We start from the raw sequence: 17,352 nt of genomic DNA on the forward strand, positions 1-17,352 counted from the left end.
TAGGAGAAGCCAGGGCCTACATTTAAACCAGTGTCTGTAAGTGCTTCCTAGGAGAGAAAGATCGCTCTTGGCAGATCATGGCTTCCTCTTCGTTGACTTTTAAAGTGGGCTTCATTTAACATTTTCAGGAGTTCGGGCCAAGCATTAACCCCCTGTGCTCTTACTTCGCCACATTGGTTTAAACGGGTGGCTTCATCATGATTAAATCTTTAATTTCACATCACTTGACAGCCGGCCTGGGCTAGGATGAAGACAGAACCTAGGACAAAGTGCCTTACCTTTTAGAAAAATGGTGCTTCCTGTGGTGGATTATTGTGTTTTTGTTCAGAGAATAGAGCATGCAGTGCAATGTGTAATATACCAGTGACATACTGCGTGCTTAGCAAGTTTCCCTTTTTAAAAATGGTTGCAAAATTTCAGAGTTCCTAAATTGTGTGGCTCACCTCATACCTTGTTCAGTGTGGGCTTCCAGTTTAAGGGTTTTTTTTTTTTTTTTTTTTTTTTAATGTTTATTTATTTAGAGAGAGACAGAAAGAGAGATGACGAGTCGGGAAGGAGGGAGAGAATCCCGAGTGGGCTCCACGCTGTCAGCACAGAGCCTGACTCGGGCTCAAACTCACCAACCACCGTGAGATCATGACCTGAGCTGAAACCAAGATTCAAATATTTAACCGACTGAGCCACCCAGGCACCCCTGGCAATCAGCAGTTTGATCTCTGTATTTATGGGTCTGTTTCTTTTGTGGTTTGTTTTTTAGATGACACATGTAAAGTGAAGCCATTTGGCATTTGTTTTTCTTTATGTGATTTATTTCATTTTGTGTAAAACCCTTTGCATCTATCCATGTTGTCCCAAATGCCAAGATCATTCCTTTTTATGGCTGAGAATACTCCAGTGTGTGTATGTGTGTGTGGCACATCTTTACACATTTGTCTATGAATGCTTCCATATCTTGGCTGTTACAAACAAAGCTAGAATAAACATCAGGGTGCATATCGTGTCTTTGTGATTAGTGTTTTCGTTTTCTTTGGGTAAATATCCAGTAGCGGAATCAGATACTGGATCAGATCGTATTTGTGTTTTTAACTTTTGGAGGAATCCCCAATACTGTTTTCCACGGTGGCTGCACCACTTTGCATTCCCACCAACAGTGTGTGAGGGTTCCCTTTTCTCCACATCCTCGCCAAAACTTTTTATTGTCTTTTTGATACTAGCCATTCTGACAGGTGTAATGTGATATCTCATTATGGTTTTGATTTGCATTTGCATGTTAATTAGCGGTGTTGAGCATAAATTAGAATGTTTTTAAGTGGCACTTTAATGCTTTTTATTCTGGATTTAAAAAAGAAATGGTTCATGGTAGCGTAACAATATTTTCTTATGCATAGGAGTTTTAGGCTGAAGGAACAGAAGTCCACGAAATTCATGATTTGTGCTTGGTAGGTAAACCTATTTCAGCAGGTATACTTGAACATTCCATTGGATTCTAGGTAAATGTCTTTTCTTCCTATTTCTACTACTTTCTTTTCATATGCATTTTTTTTTTTTTTTAATTTCTTTTTTGACAGAGGGAGTGCATGAGCAGGGGAGGGGGCAGAGGGGGAGAAGGAGAATCTTACGGAGGCTCTACGCTCAGTGCAGAGCCTGACACCGGGGCTTGATCCCATGACCCTGGGATCATATCTGAGCCAAAATCAGGAGTTGGACGCTCAACTGACTGAGCCACCCAGACACCCCTCCCGTGCGGTTTTGACACAGGAGAACATTTCAATCACTGTTGCTAAAGTTACTGTTTATAACTATTTATCCTTTTAGGTTCTTCTAGAATCTTTTTAGTGCTGAGATTCAACTGGGTACCTTCACCATTTACTTTGCAATAAGCAGTAGGGTTTTTAAAGTTTCAGGGCACCTGGGTGACTCAGTTGGTTAAACATCTTGACTTCAGCTCAGGTCATGATCTCACAATCCGTGGGTTCGAGCTCTGTGTCAAGGTCTGTGCTGACAACTCAGAGCCTGGAGCCTGCTTCAGATTCTGTCTCTCTGGTCTCTGTCTGTGTCCCTGCTCGCTCTCTCTCTCTCTCTCTCTCTCTCTCTCAAAAAAATAAACATTAAAAAAAATTTAAAGAAAGGATTTTAAAAGTTTCATATATCTCTCAATGTGAGACTCACTGAAAATCAGTACACACTTCTGTATCATTTTGAGGGGCACCGATTCAAATAATTATATTTCTTTTCTGTTGCTGCCATAACAAATGACCTCAAATTTAGTGGCTTAAAACAAGAGAAATTTAATCTCACAGTTCTAGAGGCCAAGTGTCTGAAATCGGAGTGTTTGCTGGTTTACACTCCCTCCTGAAGCTCTGTGGCAGCGTCATTTCTTTGGCTGTTCCAGATTCGGTGGCTGTTGGCATTCCTTGACTTGTGGCCATGTAAGTCCACAGTCTGCCTCCTCTTCTGTCTCAAATGTCCCTCTGCCTTCTCTTCTAAGGACACTTGTCATGGGTTTAGGGCCCACGCAGATAATCCAGGATGAGCCCCTCAGCTCAGATCCATTGACTTAATCGGAAATGCAAAGACCGTTTTCCTGAGTAAGGTCACGCTCACAGGTTACAGGCATAAGACACGGACAGTCTTTTGTGGGGTCAGCATTCAGCCCGCTAAGTAACTCATTTCTGCTTATTCTTAGAGCTGGAGTTCGAGAGAAACTTGGGAAGCTAAAGAGAAAGTGGGGAATACTGGCAGAGGCAGTGGTGAGGACTCAGGAGTTGGAAGGTGATGTGATTACTGTAGTCTGGAGTTTCTATCCTAGGGTGCTGTCCTGAATGTTGAGATTCCTGCATAAACATTAATTGTGATAGTTATGGCAGATGATGAAAAATGCAAACATGTTGTTTTGGAAGCTGTTAAAAGTTCATGTACTTTTTTTCTAAATGTCAGAATTCTCTTGTCATTATTTTCAAAAACAATTCTACTCTTTCCCCTCCTTCCAGTGGAATGCACTAAACACTGATCATTGATATTGGCAGGACAAAAATATCTAGAGATACAATGCACGTCTCCTAATCAACATCTAATAAACAGTTGAGTCAAATTTTTTTCCTGCTTAAATCATTTTGTACCACTCAGAATTTACTTTAAAATGTTTTACACTGGGGTGCCTGGGTGGCGCAGTCAGTTAAGCGTCCGACTTCAGCTCAGGTCATGATCTTGCGGTCTGTGAGTTCGAGCCCCGCATCAGGCTCTGGGCTGATGGCTCAGAGCCCGGAGCCTGTTTCCGATTCTGTGTCTCCCTCTCTCTCTGCCCCTCCCCGTTCATGCTCTGTCTCTCTCTGTCCCAAAAATAAAAATAAACGTTGAAGAAAAATTAAAAAAAAAAAAAATGTTTTACATTAATAGCCCTATCTTCTAATTTGCTTTTCCTCAAATGCTAACGTGATCTATTGTAACAACAAAATGTGGACTTTGAGATACAAAAAATTTAGTTTTTCAACTGACCTACTTCAAGTACAAAATAGTCCAAAAAACACTGGAAAGAAGATAGAGCATTTATGCGTAAGATTTTGATGTTTTTTTTAAATGTGCTCAGTTAGAATACTCTTAAATAAATCTCTGATAATGCATACCTTTAATGAAAACATTCTTTTGAGTTCCTCAGGAACAACCAAAGCTTTCCTATGCTAGGTATGGTCTCTAAGACCATTTATAACTGGTTCTCTCTGTAGCTAATCTACTAGAATGAAACATGTTTATTTAGAACAAGAGAAGGGCCTTTATGAGTTGGCCTCCTTTTTATTGCATCTGGATGCTGTCTGCATTTCTGCTAAAACATTGCCCAGAGGCGTCTTGAATGTCAGTCGTCCTAAAGAGGATATAAATATTTTGTATCCTTGATTTCCTTTTTCTCTATTTATTCATCATCCACGTGAAGACCTTAAAAGACCTTAGATTACTTCCTTCAGTGTAGCGGGTGTAAGGGAGCTGGCCAGATGGGCTTGTGCTTAGGCATTTGCTTGTTCAGGAATGACACCGGCCTTTCAGAGAGGAAATTAAACATTGCCCAAATCAAATATGATGTTAGTCTAACACATTTGAAGTCTGGCTAGGGAATAGACTTCTAAGAAAATCTTAGAGAAATGTAATTAGAGCTGTGCTTTTATACTTCCTATAAATAAAGCCCCCCCATTGAGCAAACAAGTTATTTTAGGTTGCATTGGTGTAAGATTTCTTTTAATGTCTTTTTTCTATTTTAAATCACAGATACAATAAAATACTGAAACACTGATGCAATAGTTTGAGAAAGTTCCCTCCACCCACACACCTTTCCCAAGTATGCAACAATTTGGTGTGTAACTTTAGATTTCTTCTCATTAAATAAATGTAAGTTGTGGAAAGACTCCCCCAATGGATTAACCTTTTGGATGTTTTTGTTTGTTTTGTTTTGTAGTGTTTACTTATTTTAGAGACAGAAAGAGAGGGCAGGGGAGGGGCAGAGAGAGAGGGAGACCCAGCATCTGAAGCAGACTCCGCACTGTCAGCACAGAGCCCCACACCGAGCTCGAACTGGCAAACCATGAGATCATGATCAGACCCAAAGTTGGGCGCTTAATGACTGAGCCACCCAGGCACCCTTGGATGGGTTTTGTAGTAGCACTGTATATGCCTGTGACCCCTGGGGACACCTCTGTGCTGTTACGATGAGGAGAAGAAAAGTATGAATCTAAAGATCCAGTTTACTTTGCCTCTTTTGTGAATTTGTCTGAATTTGTGGAGCTGAATGAACTGAGAGCTGACTCTTCCTAAATGAAATCACAAGTTTATTTTTACTTTGATATTTTCTTTTTTTTTTATTAAAAAAATTTTTAATGTTCATTTTTGAGAGAAAAGCGTGAGGAGGGGAGGAGCAGAGAGAGAGGGAGACACGGAATCCGAAAACAGGCTCCAGGCTCTGAGCCATCAGCATAGACCCCCACGCGGGACTCGAACCCACGACCCGCAGGACCATGACCTAAGCTGAAGTCGGACACTTAATCAACTGAGCCACCCAGGCGCCCCTATATCTTCTCATTTTATTATGGTTTCTTAAACACAGGTTTAATACAACCCCAAACTAAGTAGTAACTTCTTTTTTTTTTTTTTTTAATTTTTTTTTTTTTCAACGTTTATTTATTTTTTTTGGGACAGAGAGAGACAGAGCATGAACGGGGGAGGGGCAGAGAGAGAGGGAGACACAGAATCGGAAACAGGCTCCAGGCTCTGAGCCATCAGCCCAGAGCCTGATGCGGGGCTCGAACTCGCGGACCGCAAGATCGTGACCTGGCTGAAGTCGGACGCTTAACCGACTGCGCCACCCAGGCGCCCCATTGTTAATTTATTTTTGAGAGAGAGACAGACAGAGCATGAGTAGAGAAGGGGCAGAGAAAGAGAAAGAGACACAGAATCTGAAGCAGGCTCCAGGCTCTGAGCTGTCAGCCCAGAGCCCGACGCGGGGCTCGAACTCACAGACCGCGAGATCGTGACCTGGCTGAAGTCGGACGCTCAACCGACTGCGCCACCCAGGCGCCCCCTAAGTAGTAACTTCTAAGGAGTCCCCAGAAACTATCCTTCCTTCCTTCCTTCCTTCCTTCCCTCATACATACAGTACTGGAGTGTGCACCCTGTTCCAGTCCTGTGCTGGGTGCTAAGGGGTAGGTGGGGAAACTGGAGACAAGATCCCTCCCCTCATGGAGCTCACCTGGTGGGACACAAGCGGTAGCAACAGAATTACAACGTCCCGTGCTCTATGAGATTGAGACTAGTGGGTGGAGGGCAGGGGGCTGGGGAAGTTTGCCCAAGCAAGTGACATTTGCACGGAGCTCTGACAAAGGGCTGGTGTGGGAGGGTTTGTAGTAATCCCGGCGAGAGATGGGGGTCAGAGTAATGGGCAGAGTGGACATGGAAAGAATGGAAAGAACCCTGGATCCCTTTTCGAGGTAGCTGGGGCCTTGTGACTGGAGGTGAAGGAGAAAGGAGAGGAAGGGGTTCCTAACAAACTTGGCATTTCGTGAGTGCTGTGTGCCAGGTGTTGTACTACCATCGGCCTGTCACCCTTACAAGGTGGGCGCCTTCTTCCCCTTTACCCTGGGGAACAGAGGCCCAAAGCGTTCACATGTGTGGTAGCTGAGGCAGGATTCCGTATATGGCGCTCCGGCTTCAGGACCCATTTTCCGAAGATGCTTTGCCAGGTGGTGTGGTTATGTTGCTTGGAACGAAATCCAGCTCTCGATTTATTCATGCCAGGAAAAGCGTGCACGAACAATCCCAGTAGAGGCTGATCCTGAGATGGGAGTGTTCGTGTTTGTCAGCTTGGTGACACGAAGGTGAGACAGCTGCCTGGATTATTCAGGAAGGCTGTGACACTTATCCTGAACTGCTTTGAATCCTATTTCAAACAGGAGTTAAGTATCGCGGCATGCTTAGGAGAAAGAGGCCCTCGATTGATAACGGAACGAAAATGAAGATTCCTAAGGGTGGCCTTCAAAGCCGTCTAAATTCTGCCCTGGCCAGTTTTTCCTCTCACTGGTTTCACTGTAGGCCAACCACTGCTTCCTCCCCAGGCCCCAGAAGCCCCGGTGTGTTTTCAGCCACGTGCCTTTGGACCACTCTTCTGTAGCTACTTTCTTCCTACTCAGGCCCCAGCTCTTCCTCACCCCCTCTTGGTGTCAGGATCACATACGTGATATTAACATAACATTAGCATATTTTAACGTCTGTTTTGCCCTCTCCACAAGATTGTAGCCTTTTGGAAATGGCAATAAAGGGGAGAATAGTTTGACTTGATTTTTCCCTTTAACCAAAGGGCGGAAGTACTTGGGATGCTGGTCTGTTGGGTTTCTGTGGAAGTGTGGATCCACTGGTAATGGGGATGGATTCTTGAATGACCTTACTGGTTGACAGGTTTTGATTTAACAGGGACAGCAGGTCTAGTGAGTCTGATTGTATTCTTAAGTAGGTAAAGGGGAAAGACAAAAGAACAGCACCCTCAGAGGTACCACTGAGGAAGAATAACGTCAGACACTTTGTAAAAGAGGGAGTTCTAAGGGCGCCCAGGTGGCTCAGTCAGTTGAGTGTCGGACTCTTGGTTTTGATTCAGGTCATGATCTCATGGTTCCCGGGATCGAGGAAGTCTGCCTGGTCGCTGACAGCACGGAGCCTGCTTGGGATTCTCTCCCTCTTTCTCTGCCCCACCCTCCCTCCCTCTGTCTCTCTCTCACAAAAGAAAGAAAGAAACGTAAAAAATAAGTAAAAGCGGGCCTTCTGGAACACCCAGCAACATAGAGAAACCTTTACTGACTTGTCAGTAAACACCTGTACTTTTTGCTGCTTTTGAACCTGTGCGGTTCTCTAAGGTTTGTTCCTCTTTCTCTGTGGGAACCAGCGATGCGCTTGGGTGTCTTAGAGGGTGTTGTAAGTGGTATCTTAAGACAGCCTTACTCTGCCTGGTCTCCGGGTGGGAATTTCAAGAGCACAAAGAAATGAGGGGGTTGACACCTGGAAAGGAGCATCACCTTAACTGCTAACCACATGCCAGGCTCTCAGGTTTTAGATTAAGAAAGTCGTCTCTACTCTCCAGTGACACACAATTCGGCAGTGTAGGAGGAAGTCACTTTAAAAAAGTGCATATGAGATAAGTTATTTATAAAGGAAAGAAGTGAATAAAGAGCTGAGGAAATTGAGGAGTCATGCGTGTGAATCCCAGCACTTGCTTTGCTGTAGGGAGCATCGTGCATAAGCAGGTGGTTCCGGAAGTTGGATCCTGCAGAATGGATGCCAGCGCTTAGCAGCTCACAGATTGCTGTGCTCCCATCCTTAACTTGTATTTCTGGACGAAAAACATTTTTTTAACTTATTATTTGAGAGAGTGAGAGAGCGAGCAAGCAAGCGAGCACACACACAGGAGGGGCAGAGAGGGAGAGAGAATCCCAAGCAGGTGCTGAGCTGTCAGCCCAGAGCCCGATGCAGGGCTCTGTCCCACCACGGTGGTATCATGACCAGAGTAGAAACCAGGAGTCCCACACTTAACTTAACCCACTGAGCCACCCAGGTGCTGAGGAAAATTTTTTATGTCTTATTTTTTTCTCATGAGTATCTTACCTCCTTAGAATTCAGATTGAAAAAATCACATAAGCTCCTAGTATTTGGAATTTTTGCAGAGAATAGTTTTGTGCCCATCAAAACAGTTTTGGATCTTGGTGTGAGGAACCGGAGCGTGATTCCTCGTTCTCTGCCACCGTGTGTGTCGACTTGAGTAAGTCAGTGTCTCAACTCCATATTCTCATCCTTAAGTGGACTACTTACTGTCATTTTATTTTCAAGAGTAAATGAGATAATATGTGAAACTGCCCTCAATGAGTGGTGCATTGTAGATGCTCAGAAAAACACACCCTAGAGAGTAAGGACAATACCAAGAGATTTACATGAGGAATGTACAAGAAAGCTTTGTGATTCGTAAGGCTCCATTTTAAATGTTGCTCAATCATTATTTTCACATACTGGTTATTAGACAAATGGCTATGTGTATAATTTGATCTTGGTTCTGAGGGGCATCAGACTTCCTGTTCAGTGAAGTGTTGTTTCAGATTGAGCAGAAAAAGACCAGTGTTTTTGTTTGCATTACAGTAAAAATCTTGTACTGGTTAACCAGTAGTATATTCCATTGGCATAAAAAAAAATACTGTTGAAAATTCATTTTAAATGATTATAAACAGTGTAGATTATTAGAACACATTCTTTATACGCATTTGTGTGTAATCAGAGACTTTTTTTCTCTTATTCATCACTTAACACAGTTTTGAATAAAAAACTTCACTATTGGACAGTGGTAAGAACAACAGTTAGCTTTTGGAGGGATAGTTACTATATTCAAAGCATGGCACGACTAGTGTCGTAAATTTCACCACAACCGCATGAGGAGTGGTTGCTGTTATTACAATCATTTTACTTGTAAAGAAATAGATGAGAGAGGTAAGGTACTTTTACTCAAGTTCACATAGTAAGGTGATAGACTAGGATTCAAATCCAAGTCGTTTTTTTGTTTTTTCTTAATGTTTATTTTTGAGAGTGCTAGTGGGGGAGGGAGGAGTGCAGAGAGAGGAGGGGACAGAGGATCCCCAGTGGGCTGCACGCTGTGGGGTTCGTACTCCGGAACCATGAGATCGTGGCCTGAGCTCGAGTGGAGTCCGATGCCCAGCCGACTGAGCCACCCGGGTGCCCTTCACATCGGAGTCTTAATTCAAATCAAATACTTTAGCCTGGGCTCTTAGTGACTGTTATGTTGCACTGCAGAGGAGGAAAAGCTCTTCCTCCACTTTCTTAGGTTTATAGCTGAGGTCTGAGCATCAAACTGATAAAAGCCAGATTAACAGGCGAAAAGACATTTTCTGATGTTAATGTTTTTACATGCATTGGTGCCTCACAGAAAAGAAGTGGAGACCAAAAGAACTGAGTAGACTCGGCTTAGGGGTTTATATGTCATGTTAACAAAGGGCAGTAACTTGTGGAAACATGGCTAGATGGAACAAGGGCTTCGGACCTTTTTCGGGCTGGTAAATTGTGGGAAGGTCCCTGGGGAATGTGTGCTAGAGAAGGGTGGTTTAGTAAGCTTTGCTGTGCAGACTCATCGGCTGCCTCTGGTCTTCCTGGCACTTTAGAAGGGAACACCTTTAGGAAGGGGTATTAATGTCACCTGGAAAAACGGAAGTTTATGCCTCAGGCAGGCAGAAGGGGTGTCTGCTGTTCCTTACTTGCCTTCAGCTCAAAGTAATCCCGTGCCAAAGGGGCATATTTGGGGGTAGCATGCTCTGACCCCCCTCAACAGACTCTATACTTAAGGGCAGTGAGAAAGTTAAAAAGTCCACTTTGCTTGCTGAAAGAAAATGGATATTATTGGGATAAATGAAGAATCTTGTTTTTTTTTTTCTTTCCCCCACAAAGAAAGAATGCTGTACATCCGTGTCCTGGTGGTGTCATCAGTTGGGTATTCTACTGTCTACTGTGTTAAACGTGATTGCTTTCGATTCCATTTCACTACCTCTTTTCAGGATACAGAGAGTCTTCAGGTTGTTTACGTATCATGGAGAAGAGTAAGCAATGTAAAGATCAGGGTGAGGGAAGGAAGTCCAGCTCAGTCCATGCCTTCTTCTGATAGCCCTTTGGGCAGGTTTGTGTGACTAAAGCACAATAGTCACCAGAGTGTTGCCATGAAGATAATTATTCATGGAGCATTTTTATTGTCCCCTCTAATAAAATGAAAAGGAAAAAGGACTCTAGATGAGCTTTTAAGAAATGGGTGAGCCTAAAATCGAACAATTATGATGAATCTAAAATTAAAGAGTTAGGAAGAACAAAAAAGCCGTATGTTTTTCATCTGCCTGATTTTGAAGGAACAAATTACCTGCAAAAAAACCTGATTAATGTGATTCGAAATACATGTACTAGAAGATTCCCAGAATGGATGCCTTAAAAAGTCACTGGTGCACTTAAAGCATTTTACTTTGTGTATTCCAAAACCTCTTGCTGCTGAAAATGAGATGCAGCTTTATCTACTTGTGAAAAATGAAAGTGCAACTTAATGATTCAGTAAACTTGTGCTCAAAACCACCTGAGTGCTAAACCCTGGGGTAGAAAAATGAAGAAGACCCTGCCACGGAAGAGCTTATGAGCTCTAAGGGGTAGGATACGCACACACGCACACAGCGCGTGGATGCTCCCATAGGAGTGTGAACAGGGTCCGTCCTGGTGCAAAAGGGAGTGTGATTAATCCTGGGCTCTGGGTTAGAATGAGAGGGCGCAGGTGGGCTTATAGGTCGTCAATAGAATTGTCGGGGAGGAAGAACTTCCTCTGCCCTGTGGTCCTTCCAGCTGGACTTAGACTCAAGTTGCCATGAGACAGATGAACAGGAGAAAATCAAATTTAATAGGCATATGTATGGGACTCCACACAGGCGGATTGCGAAGATAGTGAGGCCCTGTGATGCTTACGGGAGCCGAGGACAAGGGAAGGGTCTGCAGATCCAAAGTGGAGAAGGCCTTTAGCAGGAAGCTAAAGGAGATGATTTGAAAAACAAAGGCTGCTCTATTATGCAAATAAGCTTCTTAGGTAAAGAGGAGTCTCTGTTAATTGCTCTCCTCCTCGTACAGGTTCCCCTTTTCAATGCAAATTTAGGCAGTTGAGAGGAGGGGAGAGAGAGAGGCAAGCAGGTATCTTTTCCTGCATCTGCTGGGTTTTGATTACTTTGAACTTGAAATAATCTTTTTGCCAAAGTGGACTATCTTGGGGCAGCCTGCCCTTTTGTGTTTATATTTATGTGTATGGGTATGTTGTAAATTCTTAGAAACTTTTTTTTTACATTTAGCGAACACTACACCTGTCTGTCTCATTGTATACTTAGTAAGGTAGTAATCGCTGTTAAGTATTTTGAGATTCTGCATTCTTAAAAAATGAAAATTTTTTCTTCCTCTCCATGTTAGTAAATTGAAAAACGAACTTTCCACCTAATGAAAGAAATTTGACAATTTCAAATTAGAACGAAAAGTTTTTTCTTTGAAATCTGGTAAATCAAGTGAAGGACCTTAAAACTTCATATATATGATACCTAACATTGTAATTCTGCGTTCCTTTCTTTGGGTAGTCAACATTTTTTCAAAGTACTTAAGAATGATATGCAACTATTACAATAAGATTTGCAGTTCATAATTTCATTTACTTTGCTTTTAGATATTTTCAAGTTTTAATTAGGAAGACTACTCTTTTCTAACTTATTTCTGTTGAATTTACAGTGGCAAATGAAAAAACTTAAATAGGCAATCATCCAAATGCCTACTTTAAGATATTAAATTATGTTTTGCGAAAGGCTTACCCTCTTTTGTACCATCCTGCATTTCATTTGGAAATAGCTTTTATTTCATATCAAACAGTATTGATATCATATCAATCAATTAATATCATATCATATCAGTTTGATACTCATATCAAACAGTAATCTTTAAAAGTATGATTGATGTATTATGTATTTTCCCTTAAGTGGCTATGAATTCGTTGTTGTGGTTTTTTTCCCCCTTCTGAGTGGTGTAGCCGTAGAACTACATTTTCTCTATCTGTTTTGCCCAATTCATTGCTTCTCTGGGGCGCTGGGGTGGCTCAGTTGGTTGAGCGTCCGACTTTGGCTCAGGTCACGATCTCACGGCCCGTGAGTTCGAGCCCCGCGTTGGGCTCTGTGCTGACAGCTCAAAGCTTGGAGTCTGCTTCATGTTCTGGGTCTCACTCTCTCTCTCAAAAATAAATAAACATTAAAAAAAGTTTTAAAAAATTCATTGCTTATCTTACTGTCTGTAGGTACTGTAGAGGCCACTTTTAGGCAGCAGGCTTGAGCAATGGAAACTCAAGGCAACAGGGCCCAGAGCGACCACCAAGCTGAACGCAGAGAGGCTCATTAAGTGGCCCACCAGGAATGGCCGTAGGCACTAACTAACCAACGGGCTACTGACAGCCAGGCACAGCTACCAAAAACGGGGAAATTCCATACGTTCCCATCCTTCCTCACTCCACCCTGTAACTCAGGCCCCTCACCATCACCTCCTGGAAGAGTGTCTCCTCTGCCGTCCCGCCTGCTGCTTTCTGCAGTGTATTCAGTAAACTTCCATCTCCTTTGCTCCGCCTGGGGTGAATCCTTTCACTGCCTGCGCCACTGGCCCCCATCTAATCAGCACACACCGGGACTACCACAGTCAATCTAAAATAACACCTTTTCATAACTTGTCCGTTATCTGCCCTTCAGAGGCTACAGCCTAGCGGTCTGTTACCCAAGCCCAGAGGAGGATAGGAAAAGGACGGTCTCTTCTTGTATGGTTCAAGTGCTGACTTCAGCTTGAGGGCAGGCAGGTCTCCAAAGAGTACTAACCTTTAAATGTGAGTGTGTCACCCAAGGAACTTAAGCCAAAAAACAGTCGCATCGCTGCAGTACCATAAACCCAGTGCATTGTAGCCAATGGACTCGAAGCAGTTCTGGCTTTTTGGTGAGAGAATGGGGATTGCTCACAAACAAGAACTCCCTATTAACCCTGCGTAGGTCAAACTATTGGTTTAGGGTTTTGTTTTGTTTTGTTGGCACTGATTTACTTTATTAATAAAAATTCAAGCAAATATCTAAACAATTATGTATTATAAATTACTTGTATAGCACTGAATAGTTTTCTGAGGGAGATAATAGAAATCTTAGTCTGAGTTCCTGACGTCCAGACCTCTATGCCCTCTGTTTCCATTTTTCTACAGAGATGCTGGGTTAATGTCATTTTCTTTCTTCTGTTGTTAAGATAGTAATGAAGAGTGTTGCCACCAATATATCTGTGTGGATATCTAAAAAGCCTTGGTTGATTCATAATCTTGCATAATCCATGATCACAAGGTACAGAAACAAAAATGCCCTGAGTAAAAAAATACCACTGTTAGCAGTCCTTTCCTTTAAAGTCTTTAAAAATATACTTTTAACTTCTTTAAATAATTTATTATGAAACATTTACATTTAAGACATGCAGAACTACAGAAAAACTTCTATAACGAACACCTGTGTTCCCACCATCCGGTTTAAGAAATAAAACATGACTTCTCAGAGTTGAAGCCACTGTGTACCCTCCCATGTTGAAGCCTCCCCCCTTTGCTGGAAGTCACCTGTATCCTGAACTTTCTTGTTCTTTTGTTTTATTTCTTATTTTTTAATTTTCTTAACTAAGTTCCATGTCCATCATGGGGCTTGAATTCGTGACTCTGAGATCAAGAGTCACATGTTCCACCGACTGAGCCAGCCAGGCACCCCAGCGAGCTTTCTCTGTTCTTCACAGAGCTACCGAGAGTCCTAATCATGAACCGTGTTTCCCTGTTACTCACAAAATCACGTTTTAGTCTTGAGTGCGATATTCAGAAGACTTTTCTATTCTGATTCGGGTCTCTGTGGGGTCTCCCTGCTCCAGCTCACCAGCCCTGCACGTAGCTTGGTCTGACTGCGATACCGCTAAGATGCCTCAACAGGTCTCAGACACCACCGATTCCATTTCTTCGTCCGCCTTTTCATGGACGTCCTTCCTTCGTCTCATTTGCTGAAATCACACCTAATGGATGCTGCTTCTGCTCCACAGTTGACAGTTCTTTAATATAAAATGTGCCATATTTTCATCAAGTTTGCATTACGTCTCATTACAGTTGTATGTATCCATGGCTGTCTCAGTACACGGTAGGCTTTTTGAAGGGAGGCGTATCTTACAAAAAGGGTTCCGGAGATTGTAAGCGGTCAGTAAATGCTTCTGCTTTTCTCATGAGGATGTTGATCATTCTGTTCCACTCTATGACCTGCTCTGCACTAACTACGATAAACCCGTGCCACTTATGATCTCTGATGCTTCTGAGAGAAATCTAATCTTTGTTCATCCTGGATGGAGATATTTATGACGTTGCCGATTCTTTGACCTGTTTTGTTACAGTGGTGCATGTTTTGAGATGTTAAAGTAACGTTTCTTTCTGTTTTATCTTTCAGATATTGCTATATGGAGATTTGCCAAAAAAAAAAGAAAACATAATATATTTAGCAAATCATCAAAGCACAGGTTTGTATTTCATTTGCATGAAATGTAGGTTTTCTACAGAAAGTAGATGGGCTTTCAAAGTGATGTTTTTATTCCTTTAAATGAATTTTTGTTGCTGTTAAAACATGAATTTTCAATGCAGACATTATATCATGATCTTACATTTTTATGATTTTACTTTTTTGGAAAGTCAGGAATATGAAAACTGAATTTTCCTAAACTTACCCTTCTCCCTTGAATGGGTGTAAATAAGCCATTTTCTTTCATTTATTCTGTTTCTTTGAATAGTTCTTTAAATAATTTATGCCTTCTTTTTGTAAGTTATGTTTCTGGAAGTAAAATTGGGTCAAAGGGTATACACATCTTACATATTTGACTGTTAACTTGCAGAAAGGTTGTGCTAGTAAGTGACTACTCCTTCCCTAAAGACAGTACTGTATTAATTTCTAATATCTGCAGTTCCTTTTGCCTCATCAAATGTTTTGCTTTAATTATAGCTTGTTATTCTGTCTGAAGAAACACAGAAGACTCTGGTCTTCGATTATAGTGCAGTGTATACTTTAAGGCACTTTAAAAAAAACTTCTTATTTTGAAATAATTATAGATTCTCAAGAACTTGCGAAAATAGTATATAGAGTCCATGACCTCTTAATCAATTTCCCCAGGGATGGCGTGTTATGTAGCTGTTGTACAGTATCGAAACCCAAGAAACTGGTCCTGGTTCAGGTACTTTTTAGTTCAACAAATAATTCAGTCCAGAGGAAATCCCACTTCTTTTTATCAAACCCGTAACTGCTTCTGATGCGCACTCGCCAAAGTCCATTTTTATTACTTTAAAAAGTGTAGTACCCAGGAGTTCAAAGCCACACCAGCCTGATGGATGATTGTACCGTAATGGAAAATCACTTCAGCCTTGGCTGTTTATCTTCCTCCTGTCAACGGTGTACCTTCACGATTATGATTTGGTTGCTTTTATCACTGCCTGTGCCCTAGGTAAGGTAGAGGAAGGAGGCAGAGGTTGAAATGCATTTTTCTCAGTTTTGCTCATTGGTGATTATGCTCTGCTTTATGGGACAAGAGTTGATTTTATGGGACAAGGGTTGATAGGAGTTTTGAGGCAGCCGAGCCACAAGATGACAGTGTCTGCTTCTAACGCTGGCCTGTAGGGCAGGCCAGGGATTTCAGTGTTTCTCCGGTTGTGCCGGGCTTCCCTACCACCAGCGTCCTGCTCCTGCTGTCTGCTGCCGATGACCCATTTCTCCCGGGCTTCCAATCTCTGAATGTGAAGGACTCAGGGGTCCAGGGTAGGGAGCGGCTCATGCTAGCCCAGATTTCCTTTGCATTGACCCACTGGTTAATTTCATTAAAGTTTTTTTTTTGGCCTAAGAGGATTCTGTCTTCAGATTCCTTGTTCAGGTTCCCTGCCCGCCCCCCGTTTTCCAGGTTTCGGTGTGGAAATAGTTGATGAATGGCACCGTGGAGCTAGCGTGAACACATTCCTGGAGGCGGTGGGACAAATAGTAACAATAAGATAAGAACCGCTACTGTCATGCCAATGTGGGTGCATCCTACGCGCTGGCCTTTATATACGTTACTTCAGAGGGAGGGCTTTTGGAAGAGAGTGGTTTTGTTTTGTTTCCTGCTTGTGTTTGGAGCTAGAAAGCAATATGGGAAGTATGAGCTCCACAGTCAGCCCACAACTGGCCTGAAGAAAGGTCTCACTTCCCAGGTTGGAGAGCCATGCCCTCGTCCCCTTAACCTGACCCCCGAGGGCCTCAGACTTCCTCAGAACAGTCAGCCTTCAGGATTGGAGAAAGGCGCTTTTCTGAATGCCTGTTTAAAAACCCACAGCTTGGGAACGTAACTAGATAGTGATTTTAAATTACGTTAGAATTGCCGGTTTTAGTCAGAATATGAAGGAATATGCCCAGAAAAATGAGCACATACAAATTTGTGTGTAGTTCCCGGTTCAGAGGCCCCCAAGGCTTATGCATGTCCACGGGTCATTGGCCGGTGGTGTCTGGGTGCCCTTTTTAAAACCCCTCTGAGATTATTAACCGCAAATGAGTATCTAAAAACGTAACTAGCAGAAAGAATATTTCCCTGTACACCTTAGACTTTCTAGAGCACCATCTACAAGGCCTGCCAGAATCTGAGTCTCTTCTCGGCCTGACCTTCCAGACAACTGACATTTTAATTAGTTTCTCTTCTCTGTTGTTTTCACTTGATGTGTCCTTCTTAGTCTCTTGTAACTTCTCTGCAGTGAGGATATAGGGGCCATTCTTCTTCCGCTCAGCCTGTTTAAAGATCTGCTTTTGACACTGTTTGCCTCAATCTCATGAAATGCATCCTTTTCTTGGTTTAAGTGACATTTGTCTTGACTGACCGCATATGTGGTGAGTAGATGATCATAAAAAGACACGGGCTTTGCAGTCAGACCCTCGTTCATAAGCTGTTCCGCAACAGGCTGTGTGACAGTGGGCAGATTATCTAGCTTCTCAGCCTTCCCTGTAGGCAGTGAGTGATGTCTACTGCTCAGGGTTTTGGGGCAATTTCCATAGGCTAGCTCCTGGATTCTCAGCCTGCCTGGCTTATTGGGGACATTTCGCGGGCGGGCGGGCGGGGGGTGGTGATGATGATGATGATGATGGTGGTGATGATGATGGTGGTGGTGGTGGTGGTGGTGACGGCTGAGGAGCAGTGCAGTGCTGAGTACACCCTACGCAAGTGCGTCCTGCCTGG

At 42.8% G+C, this 17,352-nt stretch overlaps 1 protein-coding gene across 2 annotated transcripts in view; it reads left to right on the forward strand.

Moving 5' to 3' along the window:
• AGPAT5 (1-acylglycerol-3-phosphate O-acyltransferase 5) overlaps positions 1–17,352 on the forward strand; it is a 57,828-nt gene that overhangs the window by 1,606 nt on the left and 38,870 nt on the right. For both annotated transcript variants that reach the window (XR_006705276.1, XM_045451931.1), the window contains exon 2: positions 14,562–14,631. Coding sequence is in view for 1 of the 2 variants with exons in the window: in XM_045451931.1 (XP_045307887.1) it covers positions 14,562–14,631 (70 nt within the window). In the remaining variant the exon portion in view is untranslated. The remainder of the gene's footprint in view (positions 1–14,561; positions 14,632–17,352) is intronic.

Source organism: Leopardus geoffroyi, chromosome B1 (assembly GCF_018350155.1).
Source record: "Leopardus geoffroyi isolate Oge1 chromosome B1, O.geoffroyi_Oge1_pat1.0, whole genome shotgun sequence".
NCBI classification, from domain to species: domain Eukaryota; kingdom Metazoa; phylum Chordata; class Mammalia; order Carnivora; family Felidae; genus Leopardus; species Leopardus geoffroyi.